A 25,801-nucleotide genomic window follows, 5' to 3' on the forward strand; every position below is an offset into this window, starting at 1 on the left:
TCTAATTCCAGCTTCACTACTTACTAGCTGGATGACCATGGGCTGGTTACTAGCCTCACTGAGTTTCAGTTCTTTCCTCTATCACAAAAGGAGGATAACACCTCCTGGGCTCTTGTGAGAGCACAATTTGAATAATTTGTGTTTTGTAAATTTGAGTGCTTTCTTCCTGGCGCCCTTCACTGTTTTCCTCACTGTACGCTCGGACAGAAGGGTAGATTGTTCTGCTTTTTTGTGGTTGGGAAAATACTTTTAAAAAATTAATGGTGAATCCACTCATCTGAACATATCTGCCCAGAAATTTCCAACTCATTCCTTTTGATTCTGAGCCATTCCATTCTGAACACGGCTTCATTCACATCAGTTCTTTAGCTTGTAGAAGTAAATTATTACTCTTCTTTCCCCCTCTTATACATAGATACCGCTCAGGCAAAAGGAGAGAGACTTTGTGATGGCTGAAGTGGCTCTATTGAAGGATGGGGCAGGGTACAAGCACGTTACAGATCTCAGTAAGGTGTTGGTCACTGTCACCTACAGTTCCTGTACTTGTTCAGAAGTTCCTTGTATTCATTTCACTATTTCATGTCTCTTGCATGGGCTCACACAGTCCCACGGCCTCTCTCTTCATGCAGAGCAGTTAGAACCTACTCATCCAGCCGGCCTGAGCTCACTTACTGTTCTCCACTCATAATTTCTTGCTTGCTACACACCCTAACTTCCACCGCCACCCTCCAAAGAAGAATCTCCTCTGTTCTGCTCTGCTTTACCTTCAGCTTGCTTTAATAGGATCTAAGCATGATTCTACTTGCTGTTGGTCTTGTTTACTAGGTGCTAGACCCTAGCGTCCACTGCCTCATCCTATGGGGGACAGCCTCCTATGGCTGTTTCTCACCACAGAGCTTTACTGCCAGGTCTAGGGTCCATGTATCCTGCTCTGATCTAATTCTCATGAGCCACCTACAACTGACAGGATTTGTGTTTATTATATGTGAAGTAGTATATCATGGTGGTTTGATGTCAAGTTATCTGACTGTGCGTCCTGACTCTACCAGTTTACCTTTTGGTTGGTTACCTACTACTTGGCTTTGGGCAAGTTACTTCTCTGTGCTTCAATTGTCTCATCTCTAAACTGAGATAATGGTAATGCCTCCTTGTAGGGCTGTTATAAAGTTTAAATGGGACATCCGTATGCTTAGAACAGAGTCTGACACAGAGGAAGCACTAATCAATGGTAGCTCTCATATTTTAATAATAATAATCATCTAAATAATTTGAATAGGAAACTCGAACAGTCAGTAGATCCAATTGCTTTATTTAAAGTGTCCTAGGAAATAAATTTACCATATGATCCAGCAATCCCATTCCTGGGCATATATCCAGAGGGAACTTAATTAGAAAAGATACATGCCCCCTAGTGCTCATAGCAGCACTGTATATAATAGCCAAGACATGGAAACAACCTAAATGTCCATCAACAGATGACTGGATAAGCAGCTGTAGTATATTTATACAATGGAATACTACTCAGCCAAAAAAAAAACAATAATGCCATTTGTAGCAACATGGATGGATCTGGAGATCATCATTCTAAGTGAAGTAAGCCAGAAAGAGAAAGAAAAATACAGTATATCACTCATATGTGAAATCTTAAAAAAAATAAAATTTTAAAAGAAAAAAGAGGACACAAATGAACTTATTTACAAAACAGACTCACAGACATAGAAAACGAACTAATGGTTACTGGGGGGAAGGGGGTGGGAAGGGATAAATTGGGAGTTCAAGATTGGCAGATATTAACTACTGTATATTAAATAAACAAGTTTCTGCTGAATAGCACAGGGAACTATATTCAATATCTTATAATAACCTATAATGAAAAAGAATATGAAAACAAATATATGCATGTATATGCAGGACTGAAACATTATGCTGTACACCAGAAATCGACACATTCTAAACTGATTATACTTCAATTAAAAAAAAAGTGTCCTGGGGAACGATGGCCAACATGAATGGTTTTCATCCACTTACAGATAAATCAATGTGGAGGCTCATGTTGGTTATATTTGGTTTGGGGACAGGCTGTGAAAGGCTGTATAAATTTTTCCTGACTCTCACCTCAGGGGAAACAGAGATTATGCACATGCTGGGGAAAAAAAAGTCCACATGATGCTGGTTTTCTGTTTCTCTTTCAAAATGTAAATGATTCCCCTTAGGACACAGCTCTGTAGACCGGTACTCAGCTGCGTGGCTCTCTCATGTAAATTTCCCTGCTGCTTTACATTGGAAATATCTTTTTAAAACCTTGGCGTAGTTTGTTAACCGAGGTTCTTCTTTAAAGCACCAAATTGCCTTCACTTGTGTCGGATCACAGAGTCAAGCGGAAGCAGCATCTCTAGGCTCGCAAACAATATTTTTCAAAGAATTAAGGGCTTGATTTTTTTCACTAATTGGCTAGTTCACTCACTGTCCTTTGACTTCATGTGTCATGGGATCAAATCTATTGAAGGTGTATTAGGTCAACTCACCAAGGGATATGATTTTTTTTTTTGCTCCTTTATCTTTTTCAGGTATATTAATAATGAATGTCCAGTCACCAAAATTACATCTCGCTTGAGGTTATTTTTACCATGTTGAACTATTCTGGTAGTATATCTAGTCTTATTAGAAATTGGAAATTTTGCTGATACGGGGATTTTCATGCTCAGTTTAATAATTCAGCTCCCTGCACCCCTGGGCAAAATAAATAGCTAGCCGACTGCTTATTGGCAAAGTCACAGCCAATTATTACATTATTTGAAGCTTTAAATGTGCCCCCAAGTAAATGAAATTATCTGTGGGAAAACAAAGGGTTCAGGGCATTAAGGCAGCATTGTTTCATTACCATATGTGCATTTTCTTCTTGGAGACCTGCAGCAATTCCCTGATGTTAGATGAGAAGGGTTACTCCTCTAAGTTTTAAACACTGGTAAATAAGTTAGCTCAAATATCTATTTAGTAAGAATTCCAAAGAGTCGGGGTAATAGTATTGAATTCTATCAACTAATTACTTTTAATTTATTCAAGGTTTTGAGCACCGATTTTGCGTGAGGCACTGCTCTAGTCAGTTGGTATCCATCAGTCAATAAAGTTGTTAAAGATACTTGCCATTATAGAGGTTGGATCCCATTATGGGAAAGGGGTAGGGGTAGGGAAACCGACAATAAATGATAAATGTACTAAGTAATTCTTTGGGTATGTTAGAAACTGATCAATGTTGTGGGGGAAAGGAGACTGGGGAAAAGATGAATTTGGAGTAGAAAAAGAGGTCGCAGCTTAGAGAGTTTTGGGGTGAAATGGTTGTGCCACAGAAATGGTGCGTGACACACTTATGTGGGGAGGTGGAGAAGCCAGGAGAGCCAAGTTGCAGAAATCTCTATTTTCAGCATAGAAGTCCTGTCAGAGTCTTAAAAATGCATTTCATTCTCCCCCTTCTCTCTCCTGTTGGAGTGCAGTTCCTAGCCTTGTCTCTCAGTGCTAGAGTTAAAATAAATTATAAAGGAAATGACATTACCTGGGCTCTCAGATCCTATGAGAGCCTGCCTAATTTTGGCTCTTGTAGGTAGCATATTTCCCATTAGTTGTCCCAATACACAGTGGATGGATGAGGAAGGCATTGAATGAGATACGCGGTTCAATTCAACAAGCACTTACCAGTACCTCTTATTTGCCTAGAACGACTTTTATTCAATTTAAGTGATACAGAGATGCAGGAGTCCTTACAGAGCCTTCAGCTGTGTCGTAAGATGAGCCACAGACAAATGAATATCTGAAAGAAAAGTATGAGGCCATGCCAAGCAGACGTGTATACAGTCACGTGTGGAAGAGAATGTCAATGTCATCTAGAGTTAGCCCAGGGCTTTCTGGACAAGTGAGACCAAGGTTAGATCCTTGTAAGCTTGAGAGTGGTGGTGAAGCAAGTTTGAGTAATTGGGGAAGGGGTGACCGCATCCCATGAAGACACAGAGGCAGAAAGGGTAGAGCTTCTGGGATGGTTAAGGGAGAGAAGTCTGGCCAAGGACTTCATGACCAGGAGTCATTGGCCACTGGACTAACAGAAGGATCTCCACACTCCAATGTCTTAGATGCAGGGGAACAGCACCTATATTAGACTGTTGTCCCTCCCTAAAGATGCAGAGCTGAACAGGAAGAGCTGGTTACAGAAGTAATTCTATTACCTTTCACCTTAGAAAGTAAAATGGAGACTGGAGATAATTATCTCCAGAAAACAAAACGGTGCCTTCTTTTTTTCCCGATTACATGGATATATTCTAGTAATCTACGAGTATGGCCTGAATTCTTTCTGTCACTGCGGTCACAGACTTTGAACTTGAGTCAGGAGAAAGTTTAAAAACGGGGACTGCGCTGCTGAGAGGGGAAAAGAGAAAGAAAAGGGGGAAGTGTTAGAAGGCACCCCGAGGATGCGCGTTTACCGCTTACACCCAGCAGGCTGCCCTCCCCCTGAACGCTTTGCCTGGCAACCCAGGATGCTCAGCGGAAGACACCTGTGCTCTCTTCTCGTGGGCAGCCTGGAGAAGCTGGGCGATCTGCAGGCCAGGAAAGGTCAGCTCCCAGCGGGGAGCTCTGTCCACGTGTCAACCAAGATTTGGGGAAGAGCAGGGCGCGTTTGGAGGTTGACACTTTGTCAGGCTCTCTCCCTCCTCTGGTTCCTCAGGTCAGGCCCTCATCTAGTCCCACCCCATTCCCAGGTTTTTGGCGGATGCTGTATCCCTGATAACCGCCTCCAAGAAGCTCCCCCCCCCCCCCCCGCGGAGAAGCCTGCTCCCCCCGCAGCCGCCGCTAAGACCCGGAGAAGTGGAATTTCACTTTGAAACTCCCGTGCGGCGCGAGGGCCAGCGCCGGGCATGCTCAGTAGCCGCGGCGCGTCGGGGCTGCTGTTCGCGCTGCGCTGGCCCCGGGCTCCAGGGCTGGCGCGGGAGTTCCCGCGCCGCCTTCCGCGCCGCGGCTGCGGAGCTTCCAGAAGGCCGAGCAGCGGCCGCTCCGAGCGCCTCGGCCCCCGCCCCGCGCCGCCGCCGCCGCCTCCTCTGCCTCTGCCTCTCCTCCTCCCCTGCGGAGGCGAAGCCGGTGCTTCCTCCTGTCGGCGCCGCAGACCGCCCTGCCCGCCCCAGTCGGGGACCTGGGCATGAAGCCCGGAGACCCGGGGGCACTTGGCGGGGGCTCCTTCCAGTAACACTTGGCCTGAAGGGGCGTCGTGGCGGAGTTGCTCCTCCGCCTCTCGATGCAAACACTATGCGGAGAGCGGTCGGCTTCCCTGCGCTGTGCCTGCTTCTGCTTAGTCTTCACGCTGCAGGTAAGAGGTGGCCGGGCGCAGAGCCGGAGCTGTGGGTGAGATAGGCGCCTGCACATGCCTGGGGACTCTCGGAAAAGCTTGCCTCGCAAGGAAAGCCTTAAAAAGGCAAAGCAGGACAGGAGTGACCGGGAAGGGGTGAGGGAGTCATGCACCTGTTGGAAGACTGAGGTAGAAAACTTAAGCTAAAATCAGCTCCTGATTTTTCCTTACCTTGCATGATTAACAGTGAACGTTTTCCATACGGATACAGGTTTGCTTCCCCCACCCCTCTCCTCCATCTAGACTCCCAGAGCCTGTTTCTGGGCTCTGCACTTGACTGCCAAATTTTCCGGAGACAGACAAGACATCCTGCTGGATGTAACCTTTTCTACTGCAGCGGCTACATCCACAAGGTCTCTTGGTTTAGCGAGAGCTCACAGGGATGCATTGGCTGTAACCTGATGGACCACATTTCCGCCCAAAAGATCCCAATACACGATTCGTATTAATGATGCCGCTCCGGGCTCCTTTGGCCCCTGCTCTTGTCAGTCGAATTTTCTAAACCAATAAGAGGAACGAAAGATTTTTAAATAGGACCCTCTCTTCTCTTTCAGCATCACGGTCGGGTTCCCGGGGCACTAGACAAAAACCCAATCACAGTTTTAAAGCTGAATACACTGGGGAAGGCACTGTCCCTGGGACAGATTTGATGAGGTCCAGCCAAGAGTGACAGTGAGACGGACTCCCAGATATAAATATTTTTGATAGCAGAACCAGTACCAGGTTTCATATGGAAGCAAACCTTAGGAAGTACCTGGGGAATTTCGTATGCGATGTCACTTACAGACCCTGCTTTTTGGCTACATGCAGCCTCCATGTAATGCAAGGACTCGCTGGACTGAATCCTTTATCATTTTTATACACACATGAACCAAAATAGAATATGGCAGAGAGATTTTAGAAACCCTACTGCGACAGCAGTTGTCCATGCAGTAGTCCTGTCGCTGTCAAAGACTATGTGTTCTCCCTGAGTCTGCCTGCCACCCAGCAGCACATATTCATTCATTCCTTCAACCAACATTTGTGGAGTATGTACTGTGTCCCAGGGATAGCGAATAAAAATAATGGGTGCAAAATTACAATTTTTGTGCTATCTCTTGAAAAGAGTGGGTGGATCCTTTTCTATGTGGGCAATAATGAGAATGAAATATGGTACTTTCTTATTTCTAGCTAATGCTATTTTAATGTATTGTAAATTTCTTGAACAAGTAATGTATAGGAACATTTAGGCTATAATTAAGTATACATATTAATTGTTATAATTATGTTATATTGTGGAATTTTCAATAATTCTTTGGCACCTCTTGAAAAATAGCAAATAGCTATGACTTGGTCATTAAATTATTTGCAAACAGTTACAGTGAATTCTTTTATTATCACATACAATTCTTTAATGTTGAAATATGAGATTAAAACATACGTATTGAGTTTTATTTACATTATTGTTTAATTATAGCTCTGATACAAACATTCATCCCCCCCCACCAAAAAAAACCACCTCAATTCCTATGAAGTTTAGGAATGATTTAGCTGATCTATCAAAAATATTAGTGTAGTTAATTTTTTAAATGAATATATAACATTTCTAAAGATAACTTTATTAATATGTCTTGAGTAATTATAGCTTTAAAGTGTAAATAAAAATTAAGCAGGTGGAAAACATTTCTAATTTTATTGTAGATGAAGATTTGGGATGAGGAAAATAGAAGACTGTTGTTCGTCAAAGGAAAAACCTAGAAGTCTGTAGCTCTAGATTATACCTGGAGCTCTGCCAAAGAGTGTATTACCAAAGACAAACCAATCCATCTCTAATTTGACTTCTTAATTTGCAAAAAAAAAAAAAAAAAATTAACCAATTTGAATTTAGTAAGGCAATGCACTGAAGGCTATCTTCAGATTTCAACTGGAAGATGCTGTGTAGAAATTAATCATATTCATATTTAATATAATGCTTCTGATAGGTGTTTTTCACAGTAGATTACAAGTTTAATATTGTGGTTGTCTTTCCAGTTTCATTTTGAATACATTTTAATTTAAACAGCAATTTGTGGGTCACAAGCTGTCATCAGATTAAAGTTCATCAGTTGTCTAAATAACATTGTTAGGACTTTTCATTAGAACTGAAACAAACCAAATTTCTTGATCTAAGTTCCTGCAAGCTTGGGTAATAAGAAAGTGGGTGAGTGGGAACAAAGATCGAGAAGTCACTGATTGTCTCTACTTGTTGAATGTCTGAGTTTGCCTCTCTTACAGAAGACTCTCCTCTCAGGATAGAAGCTGGCTTTATAAAGAAGGGAAATGAATTCTATATATTCAGGCCTCTTTGGCTGAAAAGCTAATTGATCCAATTGATTATACCCAGGGTAACAGCGGCTACTTTATGCTGGCAGAACTGATGACAATGTTCGAACCCTTTAGGGATGGGAGAAATTGACTTCCAGGATGTGAACGCTCTTCTTAGCTGTACTAGGAACTGTCGGCTTCAATGTAGTCATTCTCCTAATGATAAGGTAGCAAGCTGTTTACAACTTGAGTGTCATCGCCAGTCATTTGGTCATGATTGCTTGAGTCACTATGCAAAAGAAATTAAAAAAAAAAAATTCTGACCACCTCTGAGTTCTGACTGACTCAAGAGGACAGAGTTCTGTGGTCTGTTTGTAATGCCTATGGGAAAAAGGGGGAAGGGGGTACAATGCTATGTAATTAACATCTCTGACTAACAAATTACTGAGCAGGGAGTAATTGTTAGAGAACCTGGACCCAGCTCTATCCATGGCAGCTGATTTTCATAGATGTCCTTAACAAGAGAAGTTACAGTGATTGTCCATCTGGCTGCTTACTATACAGGCGAAAGAACTATGTTCCAGTGAATGGTAGATAGTAAAGTATTTACTTTAAATAGTAAAGTGCCAGTTAACAGCACAGTCAGGATGAAAACCCAGGTTTCCAGGTCTGTGATTGCACATTGTATAAAACCCTGCGCTGATTCTGATAGGTGCGGCCACCATTGTGATAGTGGTACCAGATTCGTTTTACTTAACTCTCCTCACTCGTTACTTCTCTGTGAACCTTCATAATATATAAACTTCAGTTGAAAAGATCACTTCAGAAAGACAACTAAAAGGTAACCCAATAATATGAATGGTTAAAAAAAATTATGTGAAACAACCACAGAGAGCTTAACTTTCTTCAGTGTTTCTTGTCTTCCTTTGCCCAAAGAACTACGTTCTGTTTCAGGAGATGATATTTACTGGGTAGTATTTTAGTTGCAGAGGAGTGAAGGTTTTAGCTTATCTTAAAAATTCTCGTGTGAAAGCTGTCTTTTTCCTAGTGAATGTATTACTAAGAAACACAGAAGCTGATTTCAGTGCCTTATTCTCTCCTCCAGCTCTGGAAAAGTTTATTTCAGATTTCCACGTTGTTCTTACCGTTGGTCTTTCTGGATGCCACAAGTGGTGCATCTTCTGAAGATGCCTCTTCATTCTCAGAGAAGTGTGTGGTCATTTTCTCTAGTGTTTGAGAAGGAAGGGTTCCTATGATGGGACCGAGAGGATCAGAGAAGTCATTTGCAGAAACACCACCCTCTAAAGAAAGGGTAGACAGATAGGAAGATGATATGTTTTAAGATGTCTTTTTTCAATGAAGAGCCCCTTAGAACTCCAGAATCAGTTTTTCCTGTTCAAAATCACTCCATGTAGTCCTCACAAATGCCAAGGTTCTCCTGTCTTCTCTCCCCCATGGCGTCTCTGATACCATCTCTCACCACTTTCCTCTATTTGTCTCTCTCCAGCCATCGTAGTCTCCTTCCTGTTCCAAAAAGATATCAGGCATTTGCTCACCAAAAAATGTTTTGTTTTGTTTAGTTTTTGCCTGAAATACCCTTTCTCCATAGCTCCATGGCTTAATCCCTCAATTTTAGGTTTTTGCTCAAATGTTAACTCTCTTAGTGAAGCCCTCACTGACTCTCCTAGTTAATATTTCATCTTTCTCCCCCCAAAAGCTTCAGTACCCCTTTCCTGCTTTACTTTTTTACCAGAGGTCTTTCACTGTCATACCAATATCTTACTTATTTGTTGTGTTAATGTGGTTCCCCCTCTCCCATTAAAATGTGAGTCCCTTGAAGGCACAGACATTTGTCTGTTTTGTTTACTGCTTTATCTGTTGCAAATCCTCACCAGCCTAGCACCAGGGGATGGTGCCTGCCATAAAAGCTACTAGAGATGAAATAAATACATTAAGTAAATGAAAACAACACAGCAATAGTTCTGGTCTCCTCTTTTCGCATTTAATTTCTTGGCACCCAGGCAAGACACCTAGTCAACTTAGGCACTTCCAGAATGAACTTCCACAGAGATCATTTATTCAAAACTCAGGTTGCTCTCCAGGAGCCCTGCAAACCCGGGGACTTAAAATCTAAAACAGGCTTTGCCACCACTGGGAACTGAAGGGTGACTAGGGATGGCCTTGAACTACCAATCAGCTCGGTGGCAGAGTCCTTCCAACTGATTGCCAGATGCTGTACAGCCCAAATGCCTTGCTGGTGGGCTATGTTTTCACTTCTTAGTAAAATGCCTTGTGCACATGGGAATGGCCATAGTAATAGGAAAGGATTGACACAGCTGATTTACAAGCAGGATTTAAGGCACAGGACAAACCTGTCTGCTTCTTTGGCATTTGAGAGGTGTAAGTGTATGTATATTTGAGATCACACATGCCTAGCACCATGGAGATTGCATATTCTACTGGAGATCACACCCTGACTAGCACCTTGTAAAAATTCTGGGATGCATCATCCACATTCAGACTTCTTTGTTTCTCATCTACTTCTCTACCATCTCTTTATCCTGTCATCCTACTGTTGAACATAATTGAGGTGACCAGCTATCTTTTTCTTATCAGTGAATACTTATAGCATTTATCTAATTTGATCTCTTTCTGAATTTTGAAAATCCCCCTCAGTGACTTGCGTGGGGAGCATTGGTTTCTAGCCTGTCTCCTATCTGACTCACCATTCCTCAGTGGTACTTTTAGGTCTTCCTCCGAGCATTATTTAGTGGTTAGTGCTCTCTAGAATTTATGTGACCTTGGTATTTTTTTTCTTTTCTCTCTCTATAATTTCTTCGAATGATTATATTCAGACCTATATATCAAAGGTTCCTAAATTCATATTTTTATCTCAGATATTTCTCCTGAACTCCAGTCTTAGGGAGTCATTGGATATCCCACAAGTGTCATATATCCAACTGTTAATACTCACCACTTCCCATCACAGTTGCTTCTGTTTCTATATTGCCTATCATTGTGAATAACACCAGACTCCCCTACAGTCACCCAAGCCTGGTGGCTTAACAATTAATAACTTGTACCCTGCCTTTGCTGCTTTCATCCAAAAGCTCACCAAGTCTTCTCACCATCTCCTCTCCACTTTCCGTGTCCACATCACTGCCTTGGGATGGGTCCTTATTTCTCAGCTAGTATCTTACAATAACCTGCCATCAAATCCATCCTTCGTAATGATGTCAGAAATAGACTCCGAAAAAGCATACCTAATCACAGTCTCTCTTTGTAAAACTCTCCAATACCGCGATTTCCTTTTCTCTTAGGATAAACCCATACTCATTCACACGGGAAGGTCCTTTCCTATCAGATCTTTCCTAACTCCATCCTTATTTCCTGTCTTCATGTCCTACTTTGTACACTGTATCATACTAAGAGCAAATCTCATTTGGTTTTATGCCTCGTCCTTTTCATACTGTTTGATTTATCTTAAGTACTCACACTCTGCTTCTTTTTCTAGATAACTTTTTCTCCAACTTCAGATCTTGGTTAGGCACTGCCTGTTTTGAGAATCCTTCCTTTGATACCCCACCTCATTCAAGAAGCTTTCCTAGTTTTTTTTTTTTTTTTGAGGCCTTGTATACTCCTTTATTAATGCACTTAACCTGAACATGTAAATTTTTTGAGGACAATAACAGAACTGTACCTTGTATCTCTGTGTACCCATGACGTAGAATTGTGCCTTGTTACCTAGTATTCCATCATTAAGTGTTCAGTGAATGAATAAATGTATTCAGGATGTATTTGGCAAAATAAATTATGATTAATTTATATTGACAAAGAGATTATGTCTCATTTTCATGACACGCTCTTTCAATCCGATTTACATTCATTGGTTACAGAGAAGTGGAAATGGGACAGAAAAGCTTTCATTTAAACATGGTCTATTTAAGGTAAGTTTGTGTTCCATGAGCGTGGTGGTGGTTGAGTGGAGTTGTGTGTTGAGCTCCGCCTAGATAGATACATGGCTGTGTGAATTTCTAGCTCTCCTTCAGGATGGGAATGAGATAAATGTACTTATTTTAAAGAGATCAAAGAATTAGATAAGGTACTTATGTAGGCAGGTAAGGCAGATAAGCATGATTGTTGTGCAGTAAGGAACAGACCCAGAACTCCTAACCCTGATTGCTGATTGTGCATCATCTCTCTTGTAGTAGCAGACATGAGCCACTTACACTTTCAGAAGTCAGGTGGGGTTGTGAGGCAGTGGGTTCAATAAATCAAGACCCAAAATAAGCCAACTCTCCCTCCGCCTCCCCAAACCAAAAACAAACCATCACAGAGAAGTTCTGAGTATTTGGATGATGATACGCATCTCTGTTCTCTCTTTTTATGTGTAGACAAAGTCTTTATAAAACCACAAACTTTTTTTTTTTTCTTATGGGAGACATGCTTATACCTGAAGGATGGAGACTGGTTTTTGAATTATAAAGTCATTTTTTTTATGGGATGGTAGGACCACACATGACAAGCTCATTTATTGCCATTAGTATTAATGATAACATGGATGTTATGTTTCATGATATTGTTAAGTCTCTTAAAAGCTATTTGTAAAGTCTGATTCAGGGGGCAGAGAAAGCCATTTTTCCCTTTAAAGGAGGATTTTGAAAGATGCGACTTGGCCGTGAGAGCGTTCTTCATCTTCAGAGCACTTACAAGCGCTGACACATTTAGAGGAGCATTAGTAGTTCCCAACACAAAAGATCTTAATAGCTTGAAAAAGTTTAATGTTGAAATATTATTTTAAGATCGAATTTCCTAATGCTTACTCACCAAATAATATAACTGTAAGTGTCTATTATTGACATACCACAAAATGACAGCAAATTTAGATTATATTAGCACTTACCATTTAAATGTTTTTTTTTTTTACTCATGATGGCTATCTAGACTATTCTCTCATAATCAAATCTCATTTGATTTCAATATATGAAGATACTGATAGCCATTAAAATTGCAGCCACATGGACTGACAACAAAGCCAAACTAATTGTTTACATGAAACAGCGATCTGGATCAATACGTCTAATGGCGCTGAAGTAAAGGCCAAGTTCAGTGGAGACAAAGAATTTTTTTTTACCTAGTTCAGACCTGAAACAATGTCCAGTTGTTGATTTAAATGTGCAGAAAGGCTTATGGCGGCCCTAAACTACTGATTCTTTGGAAAAGAGCACAAAATGAGCACCTGGTAAGAGTGTCTCACAGTGATTTACTGGTCCGTTCAGCAGCGTGTACAGAGCAAGACTCTATAGCTGTTTCACCACAGTAATGACCCAGTTCTGATGGAGATGGGAGGGAAGAGGAAGCAAACTGCATAACCGTACAGAGTCAGCTCCCATCACTGGGTTACCTTCACTTACCTAGAAAAGATGCTCAGTACAAAATGTGCTAAACCTAATATCATGACGAGTTAGTCTGAAAGGCCATCAGTCCATCAATATAAAGGTGTGGTTTTAAGTTAAAGTAATTTACTTTCTTCATCTTGTTGATCCAAGACTGTTTTTACTCTCTCTGGAAGAAAATGAAATCGCTTAAGCAGAGAAGTAAAAAGAAAATTGAAATGAAGGAGAAAATGCCATGTTTTTGCACAGCTTGGAGCAGAATACTGGAGTAGTTAAGAGCATGGATACTGTGGCCAGGCTCAAATCCAAGCATGATCACTCACTCTCTCTGTAATTTAGGGCAAGTGACTTAATCTTTCCAATTCTCAATTTCCTCTTTTTAAAATGGAGACCATGTCCTGTACAACTGTAGGGTTGATGTTGTGTATTAAACAGGATAACGTAATATAAAATAAACTGCTCTGTCTTGGTAAGTGCCATGTTGGGTATGATCTGATGAGGGGTGGGAGAGATCAGATGCTAAGTGATCGACTAATATCTTGGAGCCATTTCTCCTTCTTTCTGTCTTTGAGCCAATGCTAGAGAATCATACATGCCCAAGAGAGATTCTGGATTCCAACCTTGCTTTCAGCTGGGTCTTATCTGCATCGCTTTCCTTTGCCCTTGTCATGAGCCTTACTAAATGTGCAGGTTTGCGGTGGATCATGAGCTCTAAAACAGCCACCTGTCGCTTTTGGCCACTGAGAGGCTGGAGGGATCCGGCCAGGCCCAGGACGTCAGACCTCATTCTCCTCCCAGCTCTTCTTCACCACCAAGCCCCTCAATAAAATAGTTAAACATTCTCCCCCGCAATTCACTCAGCTTTTCTATCTTAGGAAAGATGTAACACACTGATCTACTCCTGATAAAAATAGCTGTATAATTGTATGGTCTTTCCCTAACAAATGTTCATATTTTTCAAATAACTATGAGAAAGCCCTAGCCCAGTAGCATTAATTTCCAGGGATGGATGAAGGGACCAGGACAGGATGGAGTAGAGATGTTGACCTGGAGAGCCTACCAGGTGCCCCTCAAATCCCCAAATGCAGGCAAAGGAGACCAGGGCAAGGATGCCTTCAGGTGGCCACTGTAGACCTCCTTCCTCACCCTCCTCTTGCCTGAAAATGCGGGCATTTGTCTCTGTGGTATCATTACTATGACAATATTTTAATTTTTCATTTGTTCTCATGTTCATTTTGCTCTGTTTTAATGTAATTTCTAATCTACTTTGAGAATTATTCTTAAACAGACATTTCTTTTTCTTGTGTTGCAAGTGTAGTCCAGCTTTCAAGTCATCTGGAGAACTCCACTGTGAAAAATGATGGTAATAGATTATAATCTATTTATAAATAATAATATTTTAGCTGTTTACATAACAATGGCTAAGGTGTAAAAATTAGATTTTTCAAATTTGCTTACTGCTTCATCTCAGTAAGTGCAAATGGAACTCAATTCCTATGATTTCAGCAAAGGCTAGTGTTTCTCAGCTTTCTAGCCATATGATTATTTTGCCCCCACTCTGCATTTCCCCATAGGGCAAATCTTGACCAAGGTCTTCTCTTAATGGCTGTATAGAACTTAAGAGATAGTAGCATTAATTATCAGAGAAATGCAAGTCAAAACTACATTGAGATATCCATCACACTGATCAGAATGGCTGTCATTAAAAAGTCCACAAACCATAAATGCTACAGAGGGTGTGGAGAAAAGGGAACCCTCCTACACTGTTGATGGGAATGTAGTTTGGTGCAGCCACTATGGAAAACAGTATGAAGATTCCTTAAAAAACTAAAAATAGACTTACCACATGATCCAGCAATCCCACTCCTGGGTTTCTGTCTGGAGGAAACTCTAATTCGAAAAGATACGTGCATACCAATGTTCACAGCAGCACTATTTCCAACAGCCAAGATACGGATGCAACCTGAATGTCCACCGACAAATGACTGGTTAAAGAAGTTGTGGTGTGTATGTGTGTATATATGTATATACCACTCAGCCATAAAAAGGAATAAACTAATGCCATTTGCAGCAACATAGATGGACCTGGAGGTTGTCATACTAAGTGAGTAAGCCAGAAAGAGAAAGAAAAATATCACATGATTTCACTTATATGTGGAATATTTAAAAAATGACACAAATGAACTTACTTACAAAAAAGAAACAGACTCACAGACATAGAAAACAAACTTATGGTTACCAGATGGGGAAGGGTGGGGGTGGAGTAATAAATTAGGAGTTCAGGGTTTGCAGATACTAACTACTATATATAAAATAGGTAAGCAACAGGGTCCTACTGTATAGCACAGGGAACTATATTCAATATCTTGTAATAAGCTACAATGGAAAACAATCTGAAAATGAATATATATATATAATTTTTATATATATATAAATAACTGAATCACTATACTATACACCAGAAATTAACATAGCAGTGTAAACTTCAATTAAAAAAAAAAAGATAGTACCATTCACTCCTATCAACCTCTCCTCCATGCATTCTTCAACTCAGTTCTCCAGAAACCAGGGAGCATCTGACTATTTCTTTCTGAGCCAACATAAGCCTTACTTCCTCCAGCCATTGGTCTTAACCCCATTTCTTCTTGATGACTTATGTCTAGTCACACTGTCCCAAGGGGTGCTGTCCTAATTGTATTATGTTTCACTCTGCAATACTTATTTATCAGATGAGATATAACGCTATTAAAGCTGGGCGAAAATCAGGAAACATGAAACCCCTTCACGGTAATGTTGCCACCGGCACGTGGCGCACGGCAGATTTCCACTGAAATGGCTGTCAATTCTGTGACTCCCAGATAGAATTTTACACTGTGCAGCTCAACTCTGGGTAGAAGATCCAAATAGGAAGAACTGAGGGACACCCAGAGTAGTTACAGCAAGCTGTAAATGGGACTAGGAGCCACATTTTCCAATGAAGTATTTGAGGAAATATGAAGGAGCGCTTATAGTAAAGAACATGCCGGAGAAGTTTACAAGTTGCCGTCATTAAAGTCATTTCTGATTCTTCTAGGATTCAGGTCTTATGAAAATAGACTAATTGCTTCGCTGTTTTTTTTTTTTATTTTAGTATAAATATACTAGAAATATCCCTGGCCAAACACTTGAAACATTTAAGTTGTATTAGAAGAAGACACAGAGCCTCCTCCTGATGTCACAGCCTAGAGACCAGGGTGAAGACTTGATTTTAGGAAAACCATTTCTAGAAGGAGGTGTTCCTGCAATAACAAGCTCTTTTGCCAGGGGGCCAAGATTGTTTGCAGTTTTTATAAATTCAATTATAATTCAATTAAAATTTACAATTGCTATCTTTTAGAAACACTCATTTTATTTTATTGTACTTTTTATGACAGAATTGCTGGTTTGAAGATGAACTTTTTTTGTCAAATCAGTTATTTGCACCAGAAATGGACACATTGTCATTGACTGTACTTCAATAAAAACAAAATCTTAAAAAAAAATGGCTGTATGGTGTCAGGAAAGAAAACAAATGTGTGCACATATAAATATATACATATATACATGTAACATATGTTGTCAGAACATTGCTAGGACACACACTGAATTTTACAAAATTGACTTGTGTATAGACAGAGACACAATGGAAATCTCTCAAAACACTGATGTAATTTCCTATTAAGTATAGCTACCAGTGGGGAAGGGGGTGGGAAGGGATAAATTGGGAGTTCGAGATTTGCAGATACTGACTGGTATATATAAAACAGATAAACAAGTTTATATGGTATAGCACAGGGAACTGTATTTGATATCTTGTAGTAGCTTACAGTGAAAAATAATATGAAAATGAATATGTGTATATTCATATATGAATGAAGCTTTGTGCTGTACACCAGAAACTGATGCAACATTGTAAACTGACTATAATTCAATAAAAAGAAAGATTAATAGGAATGATCATATGTTATATGTGGAAGGTTATCTTATCAGACCTCAGTTGTCACATGTACAGAGGGCAGTTGTGTTCACCAGGAAGATTTAGTATTATTACTGTGGGTGCTTCTAATTGATTAGTACTGTGGTGACCCCATGGGTTTGAATTACCAATAGGATTATAGAACAACTGGAAGAATAGTTTTAGTGCTAGCCTCCTTACATCCAAGGATATCACTCCTAAAAATCCCTGCTCCTTTAAGTTTCCAAAGGGTCATATACTATACTTATGGAAAAACTTACCTCATTGGAAATAATCAGTACCATGTGAAATCTAACTGAATTGAGATTCTCTTTTACTGATGTACATTTAAAAAAATTTTTTTTTATTGAAATGTAGCTGATTTACAGTGTTAGTTTCATGTGTACAGTAAAGCGATTCAGTTATACATATACATACATATGTATATTATTTCCCATTCTTTTCCATTGTATGTTATTACAAGAAATTGAATATAGTTCCCTGTGCTATACAGTATGTCCTCCTCATTTATCTGTTTTATACATAGTAATGTGTATCTGTTAATCCCAAACTCCTAATTTATCCCTTCCCCACCCTTTCCCCTTTGGCAGCCATAGTTTGTTTTCTCTGTCCATGCATCTATTTTTGTTTGTAAATAAGATTTGTATCATTTTTTTAGATTCTACATGTAAGTGATATCATATATTTGTCTTTGTCTGACTTACTCCACTCGATATGATAATCTCCAGGTCCATCCACATTGCTGCAAATGGCATTATTTTATTCTTTCTATGGCTGAATAATATTCCACTGTGTGTGTGTGTGTGTGTGTGTGTGTGTGTGTGTGTGTGTGTGTGTGTGTGTGTGTATGTACCACATCTTCTTTATCTAGTCATCTGTTGATGGACATTTAGGTGGTTTCCATGTCTTGGCTATTGTAAGTAGTGCTGCTATGAACATTACATGTCTTTTTGAATTATATTTTTCTCCTGATATATGTCCAGGAATGGGATTGCTGGATCATATGGTAAGTCTATTTTTAGTTTTTTAAGGAACCTCCATACTGTCCTCCATAGTGGCTGCACTAATTTACATTCCCATCAACACTGTAAGAGGGTTCCTTTTTCTCCACACTTCTCTAGCATTTATTATTTGTAGACTTTCTGATGACGGCCATCCTGACTAGTGTGAGGTGCTACCTCATTGTAGTTTTGATTTGCATTTCTCTTAATAATTAGTGATGTTGAGCATCTTTTAATGTGCCTGTTGGCCATCTGGATGTCTTCTTTGGAGAAATGTCTGTTTAGGTCTTCTGCCCATTTTTTGATTGGGTTTATATATATATAAGCTGTATGAGCTGTTTGTATATTTTGGAGATTTGTCCCTTGTCAGTTGTGTCATTTGCAAATATTTCCTCCCATTCTGTAAGTTGTCTTTTCATTTTGTTTATGTTTTCCTTTGCTGTGCAAAAGCTTTTAAGTTTAATTAGGTCCCATTTGTTTACTTTTGCTTTTATTTCCATTATTCTAGGAGAAGGATCCAAAAAAATATTGCTGTCAAAGAGTATATTATGTCAAAATATACTGTTCTGCCTGTATTTTCCTCTGAGTTTTATAGTATCCCATCTTACATTTAGGTCTTTAATCCATTTTGAGTGTATTTTTGTATATAGTGTTAGAGAATGCTGTAATTTCATTCTTTTACATGCAACTGTCCAGTTTTCTCAGCACCACTTATTAAAGAGACTCTTTTCTCCACTGTATGATCTTGCCTCCTTTGCCATAGATTAATTGACCATAAGTGCATGTATTTATTCCTGGACTTTCTATCCTGTTCCACTGATCGATGGGTCTGTTTTTGTGCCAGTACCATCCTGTTTTGATTGATTGACTGTAGCTTTGTAATATAGTCTGAAGTTGAGGTGTATGATTCCTCCAGCTCTGTTCTTCTTTCTCAAGATTGTTTTGGCTATTTGGAGTCTTTTATGTTTCCATACAAATTTAAAAAACTTTTGTTCCAGTTCTGTGAAAAATGTCATTAGTCATTTGTTAGGGATTGCACTGAATCTGTAGACTGCCTTGGTTTGTATGGCCATTTTAACAATATTGATTCTTCCGATCCAAGAACATGGTATATCTTCCCATCTGTTTGTGTCATCTTCAGTTTCTTTCATCAGTGTCTTATAGGTTTTGGATTACAGGTCCTTTTCTAATCTGGTTGTAGGTATACAAGAGCCACCTTCATTTTTTGATGGGAAAACTGAGGCTCAGAGGTGGCTGAGGAGACTTGCTCAAGTTCACATAGATGAGGGCGGTTAGGTATTGAAACTACAATCTAGGTCCCTTATCTCTTAACCCATTGCTTTTTTAAAAAGTATGTTTCTAGGGGAGAGGGTATAGCTCAAGTGTTAGAGTGCATGTTTAGCATGCACGAGGTGGTGGGTTCAGTCCCCAGTACCTCCTCTAAAAGTAAACAAATCTAATTGCCTTTCCGTTACCAAAATAAAATAATTAAATAATACAACAATAAAAACAAGTGTATTTCTTTCCTTTTTCAATACTATTATTAGGTATTTTGTATGTAAACTTTCACTGGTACTCTTGTACATTTTTAACTTTTCCTGAGAGGCACTTACAAATCAAATGAGAATCTTGTCATTTTTCATGTGGAAATTCCCGAGAGACTTCCTTGATGTTATCCATTTACATCTCCTTCCTGGAGAAGAAAGTGCTGGAGATCCTTGAAAAATTATGATTGTCCTTTTATAAGATGATCAGAGAACAAAGTTTCCTTTTTTTTGATTGTTCACTTTTTCAGGTCTCTTTGGAGACTGTTTCATCCTTTTGTTCCTTTCGCAAGTCACTGACACTGATTTAAACACTTGCAGTACAAGGATTTATTCTGAGAGGGTGTATGCAAGGCCATTCTACCTTGTACATCCAGGAACTACCAACACTGAATTTGAAATAATGAATCATAATTTACTCTAACTTAACATTGTAATTTCATACGTTTCTCTTCCCTTTGTTAAAGATCTCTTCAGAGATGATCAAGGTCATGTCCAGAGTGAAATTTCAATTGTGGAATTTTATGATCATCAAAACTGGATATCCTCATGTAAATGTTGCTTCTGTGATAAACGTACTTTTATTTTAAATGCAGATAAGTATCTTTGACAAGCTACTTACCAGACATTTTATGAGACCCTTTGTCCCTTAGAAGTAGAGAAAATTGTCATTGAACTCTCAGTGAAGATGAGGAATCCTAGTACACATTTCATTTCAACTTTTCTCTCATTCTTTACAAGAACTGTTTCAGTCCTTCTCCGTTCTTCTGGAACCTCCCATCTTTCCTCCCCCATCCTCTCTCTCTCATGAGATGACTTCATCTCCTTCTGCACAGGGAAAATAGAAGCCATCAGAAGATAACTTGCTCAACTTCCACCATCAAACCCATTAACGTCCTTCATCTTCCCACCTCTCCCCTCTTGCTGTATTTTAATGGGAGAAACATCTCCCCCAAACCCAGGGCGCATCCCACTGCCTGCATTCTGGATGCAGCTCCTCCAGTGTTCTGGGGGAGCTCAGTCCACTGATACTGCATCTGCTTTCTCCTGTATTTTCAACCGCTCCTTCTCAACTAGCTTCTTCCTTTTAAGGATTAACTGTATTAAAATTTCTCCTATCTTGGGGCAAAAAAAAAAAAAAAAATCCCTCAACCCAACCTTCCCTTCTTGAAAATACACTGTTACTCTCTTATCACACCCAAGCTTGTTGCAGGAGTCGTTATGTATGTTGTTTCTCATTTATCTTCCACTCCATCCTCAATCCAGTTAAATCTAGCTTTCTCCCCCAAACTCACACACGGAAACTGCTTCTCTATACATTTATCAATCATTTGTTAATGAGATAGATTTACATTTAGTGATGAAAAAATATGTTTTGATGCAGTTTTGAGTGAAAAAAAGTAGCTTACAAAACATAATATAGCATAATCTACTGACTTTTTTGCTGTGTAGTTCTGTGGATTTTTACACACGTATAGATTCATGTAAACACAGTACAGAAAAGTTCAAACACCCCAAAAACTCTTTCATGCCCTTTCCCCGTCCCCCAACCAATGAATCCTGATAACGGTTGATCTATCCTCCAGCACTAGTTCTTTTTCTTTTCTAGAATGTTCTATAAATGGAATCATGTAACTTTTGGCAACTGTCTTCCTTGAGATTCATCCAAGTTATTGTGTGGGTCAGTAGTTCATTTTTTTTAAAATTGGTAAGTAACATTCTATTTTATAAATGTATCAGTTTGTTTTCCATTCATCCACTGAAGGACATTTGAATTTCCATTAGGGAGTAATTATGACTAGAGCTGCTGCAAAAGTTTCTTTATAGATTTTTGTGTGTGTGAACATGTTTTTATTTCTCTAGGTTAAGTATACAGAAGTGGAATTACTGGGTCATATGATAAATATGTTTAACTTTGCAAAAAAACCCTTCCAAACCGTTTTCCAGAGTATCTTTGCCATTTTGTATTCTTATCAGCAGGCTATGAGGCTTCTAGTTGCTCCAGCAGCACTGAGCATTGTTGGTATTTTTCATCTTAGCAATTCTAAGGGGTGTGTAGTGGTATGATATTCTCAATTTTAATATGCATTTCCTTACTGGCCAAATATTCATATGCCTAATTGCCATTCACGTGTCTTTGATCATGTGTCTGTTCAAGTCGTTAGCCCATTTTTAAATTGGTTTGTTCATTTTCCTATTGCTGAGTTTTTTGAGTTCTTTATAAGTCCTTGGTTGGATATGTGATTTCTCATTATAAGTCCTTTGTTGGATGTGTGATTTGCAATTATTTTCTTCCACTCTGTAGCTTGCTGTTTCATTCCCTTAACAGTGTCTTTCACAGAGCAAAACTGTAAAAATTTTGATCCAGTCCAGTTTATCAATTTTTTTCTCTTATGGATTATAATTTTGGTGTCATATGTTAAGAACTCTTTGCCTAACCCTAGGTATAAAGATTTTCTCTCATATTTTCTTCTGAAAGTTTTATAGTTGTACATTATATATTTAGATCTATGGTCTTTTATGAGTTCATTTTGTATAAAGTATGAAGTTTATGTAAAGATTCATTTTGTTGCAAATGAATGTCCTATGGTTCCAATATCATTTGAAAAGACTATCCCTTATTGTTTTTGCATCTTGGTCAAAAATCAAATGGTAACATTTTCTCTGGATCTATTTTTGAACTTTATTTTTTCCATTGATTTATGTACCTCTTCTTTTGCTAATACCACACAATAGTGAGTACTGGGGCTTTACAGTGAGTCTTAGAATTGGGCAGTATTTTTCTGCCACCTTTATTCTTTGTTTTCAAAATTGTTTTAACTATTCCATTTTAGAACCAGTCTTTGCTTTTCTCTCTCTCTCTCTGTATATATGTGTGTGTATATATATATACACACACATATATATATACATACAAATATAGATAGAAAATTCTGCTTGAATTTTTATCGTAATTATTGAATAATTTACATCTTCATTACGTAGAGTCTTCCAATTCATGAACACAGTATGTCTGTCTGTTTATTCAGTCCTTTTTTGATTTATGTTCTCAGCATTTTGTAATTTTTAGTATATATATATCCTATAAATGTTTTTTTAACATTTTTTATTGATTTATAATCATTTTACAATGTTGTGTCAAATTCCAGTGTTCAGCACAATTTTTCAGTCATTCATGGACATATATATCCTATAAATGTTTTGTTAGAATTATACCTAAGTATTTTTTGTAACTGTTGTAAATATATTTTTTTTAATTTCAGTTTTCAATTGTAAATTGCTAGCTTATAGAAATTCCATTGATTTTCATAGGTTGACCTTATATTCCGTGAACTTGCTAAACTCACCTGCTAGTTCTACAAAAATTGTGGTGGATTCCTTGGGATTTTCTTTTTAGATAATTAAGCCATCTGCAAATAGAACAATTCTATTTTTTCTCCCCCAATCTGTATGCCTTTTACTTCTGTTTGTTTGTTTGTTTTATGGCACTAGTAGGACTTTGATTCAGTACAGTGTCGTATAGAAGTGGTAAGGGTGTCATACTTACCTTGCCCTCCGTCTTAAGAGAGGGAAGTATTCAGTCTTGCACCATTAAACCTAACGTTAGCTGTGGGTTTTTGTGTAGGTGACTTTTATAAGGTTGAAGAAGTTCCCTTCTATTTCTAGTTTGCTTAATTTTTTTGTTATGAGTTGTTGTGAATTTTGCCAAGTGCTTCTTCTGCATCAGTGGTATGGTAATGTGGTTTTCCTCCCTAGACTGTTAGTATGATGGATTACATTGGTTACTTTTCAAATATTGAAGCAGTTTTACATTCCCAGGATAATTAAACCCTATTTGGTTATGGTGTATTATTCTTTTTATATGTTTCTGCATTCAGTTTGCTAACACTTTCTTGAGAATTTTTGCATCTGTATTTATTGTGATATTGGTATAGAGTTTTCTTTTTTAGTACTGTTTGGTTTTATCAGAGTAATTTTGATCTCATACAATAATTTGGGGAGTGTTCCCTCCTCTTCTGTTTTCTGGAAGAAGTTGTGTGGAATTGAAGTTATTTTTTCTTTAAATGTTTGAATTTGCCAGTGGAACCATTTGATTCTGAAAATTTCTTTTTCAGCAAAAATTTATGTAGGAATTCAATTTATCTTATAATTTTAGGACAGTTTAGGTTTCTATTTCATCTTGAGTGAGTTTCATTAGTTTGTGGGTTTTGAGGAGCTGGTCATTTCATCTAAGTTGTTGAACATGTATGTGAAGGATTATACACAGAATTCTCTTATTGTCCTCTTCATGTCTCCTGAATGTGTAGTGATGTTCTTCCTTTCATCTGAAATGGGTAACTTGTGTCTTCTCTATTTCCTTGCCCATCTTGCTAGAGTTTTATCAATTTATTGATGTTTTCAAAGAATCAGCTTTTGTTTCATTGATTTTCCTCTACTGTTTCCCTATTTTCAGTGTAATTATTTCTGCTTTTAACTTTTTAATTTCTTTCCTCTGCATACTTTACATTTGTTTTGCTCTTCTTTTTTCTAGTTTATTAAAGTGGAGGCTTAGATGATTGATTTGAGATCTTTCTTCTTTTCTGATGGAACTAATTTTGCTATAAATTTTCCTCTGCTTACTGCTTCACCTGCATCCCACAAATTATGGTGTTATATTTTCATTTTAGTTCAGTTCAAAGTATGTTCTTGTCTTGTGATTGCTCTTTGACCTATGGATATTTAGAAGGGTGTTGTTTAATACCCAAGTATTTGGAAATATTCTTTTTCCTTTATGTTATTGATTCCCAGTTTAATTATGGTTAGAGAATATACTTTGCATATTTTCTGTTCTTTTCAAGTGTGCTGAGCTTGCTTTATGACCCAGAATGTGATCTTGGTGAATGTTCCATGTACGTTGGAAAAGAGTGTGTGAATTTTCAGAATTAGTTTTTTAGAGCTTTTTAAGAGTTTTTTTTTTTAAGAGTTTTTTATAGCATTGGTTGGAGTGGTCTATAAATATCTGCTTGATCCAGTTGGTTGATGGTGTTTGTTCTGTTTTTTTATAAATTTGCCCTTGCTGATTTTCTGTTTACTAGTTCTATTTATTATTGGGAGAAAAGTGTGAAAATCCACAACTAAAATTGTAGATTTTTCTATTTCTCTTTTCATTTTGGTCAGTTTTCCTTCATGTATTAATTTTTCTCTTAGGCGGGTGCGTACACATTTAGGAGTATTATGTATTCTTGTGTATATTACACCATTATGTACATCTTTATTCTTGTTAATTTTCTTCACTTTGAAGTCTATGTTGTCTGATTGTAATATTGTCACTCCAGCTTTCTTTTGATTTATATTTGCATGATATATATTTTTTCCGTTCTTTCACTTTAATGTAGTTGATATGAGTTTCTTGCACTTCTGCAAATGCAGATGAGTCCAGGGTCAAGTGGTTGGAGGACAGAGAGAGGAAAAAGCTATGATGGTTGGCTCTCTCTCTTAGAATTGCAGTTTCACTGATAGAGAGGAAGCTTCCTCTCCTGCAGAGTTTTGACTCCTGTAGACTCTGTTTAGTGGCCAAGCCCACTGCTGCCACAGGGTTGCATGGGGTGGAGAAAAGAAAGAGGAGAATAGAAGAAGATTCCTGCAGTCTCTCTTAGCTTTGAACTCTCTTTTTCAGAACTAGTCTTTTGGAGCTAGAGTATTTCTCCTGGAGCTGTCTTTGTCTGCACCCTGCACTGTCCACTATGATGTGGCTAGAGGATACTGGGGGTGGGGAGATGGTAAACTTACTGCTGATGCTGTGGAATTTTGAATTCTATTTTTCATCCCCAATTCTTCTGCTACTGTTTACATTCCAGAGTTCTCAAATACCTGTTTTATACATTTTGTTCAGGCTTTATAGCTCTATTTAAAGTAAGTAACATGATAGAATGTGTTTGCTCCATCTTACCCGGCCTCAGAATCTCCCATACCATTTTAAGCCCTTTAAAATTATTTTATTTTTGTTCAAGGGCTCCACAGTGGAGAATGGTTAGCTTTGTGCTTCTAGGATGCTCTCCTGAAACCTCTTCCTTGTTGAATCTGGTCCTCTATCTAGGCTCAGCTGTCCAGTGACGAATTTTAGGTCAGTAAATCCTGTGCAGGTATTCAGGGTTGTCTTGTGTGAGCGCTCAGGTTGTCAATGACACTGGGCACTGCCAGTCACAGACTCCTTGGTT

General features: G+C 38.6%; 1 protein-coding gene across 2 annotated transcripts in view; it reads left to right on the forward strand.

The window, feature by feature from the left end:
* Positions 1-4,892: 4,892 nt before the first annotated feature.
* PTPRR (protein tyrosine phosphatase receptor type R) overlaps positions 4,893-25,801 on the forward strand; it is a 228,504-nt gene continuing 207,595 nt past the window's right edge. Inside the window, exon 1 of one of the 2 annotated variants that reach the window (XM_074375402.1) lies at positions 4,893-5,347. In XM_074375402.1, coding sequence (XP_074231503.1) covers positions 5,287-5,347 — 61 coding nt within the window. In that variant the 5' untranslated portion in view covers positions 4,893-5,286. The remainder of the gene's footprint in view (positions 5,348-25,801) is intronic. The other variant, XM_074375401.1, reaches the window with a different exon arrangement.

Source organism: Camelus bactrianus, chromosome 12 (genome assembly GCF_048773025.1).
Source record: "Camelus bactrianus isolate YW-2024 breed Bactrian camel chromosome 12, ASM4877302v1, whole genome shotgun sequence".
Classification (NCBI taxonomy): Eukaryota; Metazoa; Chordata; class Mammalia; order Artiodactyla; family Camelidae; genus Camelus; species Camelus bactrianus.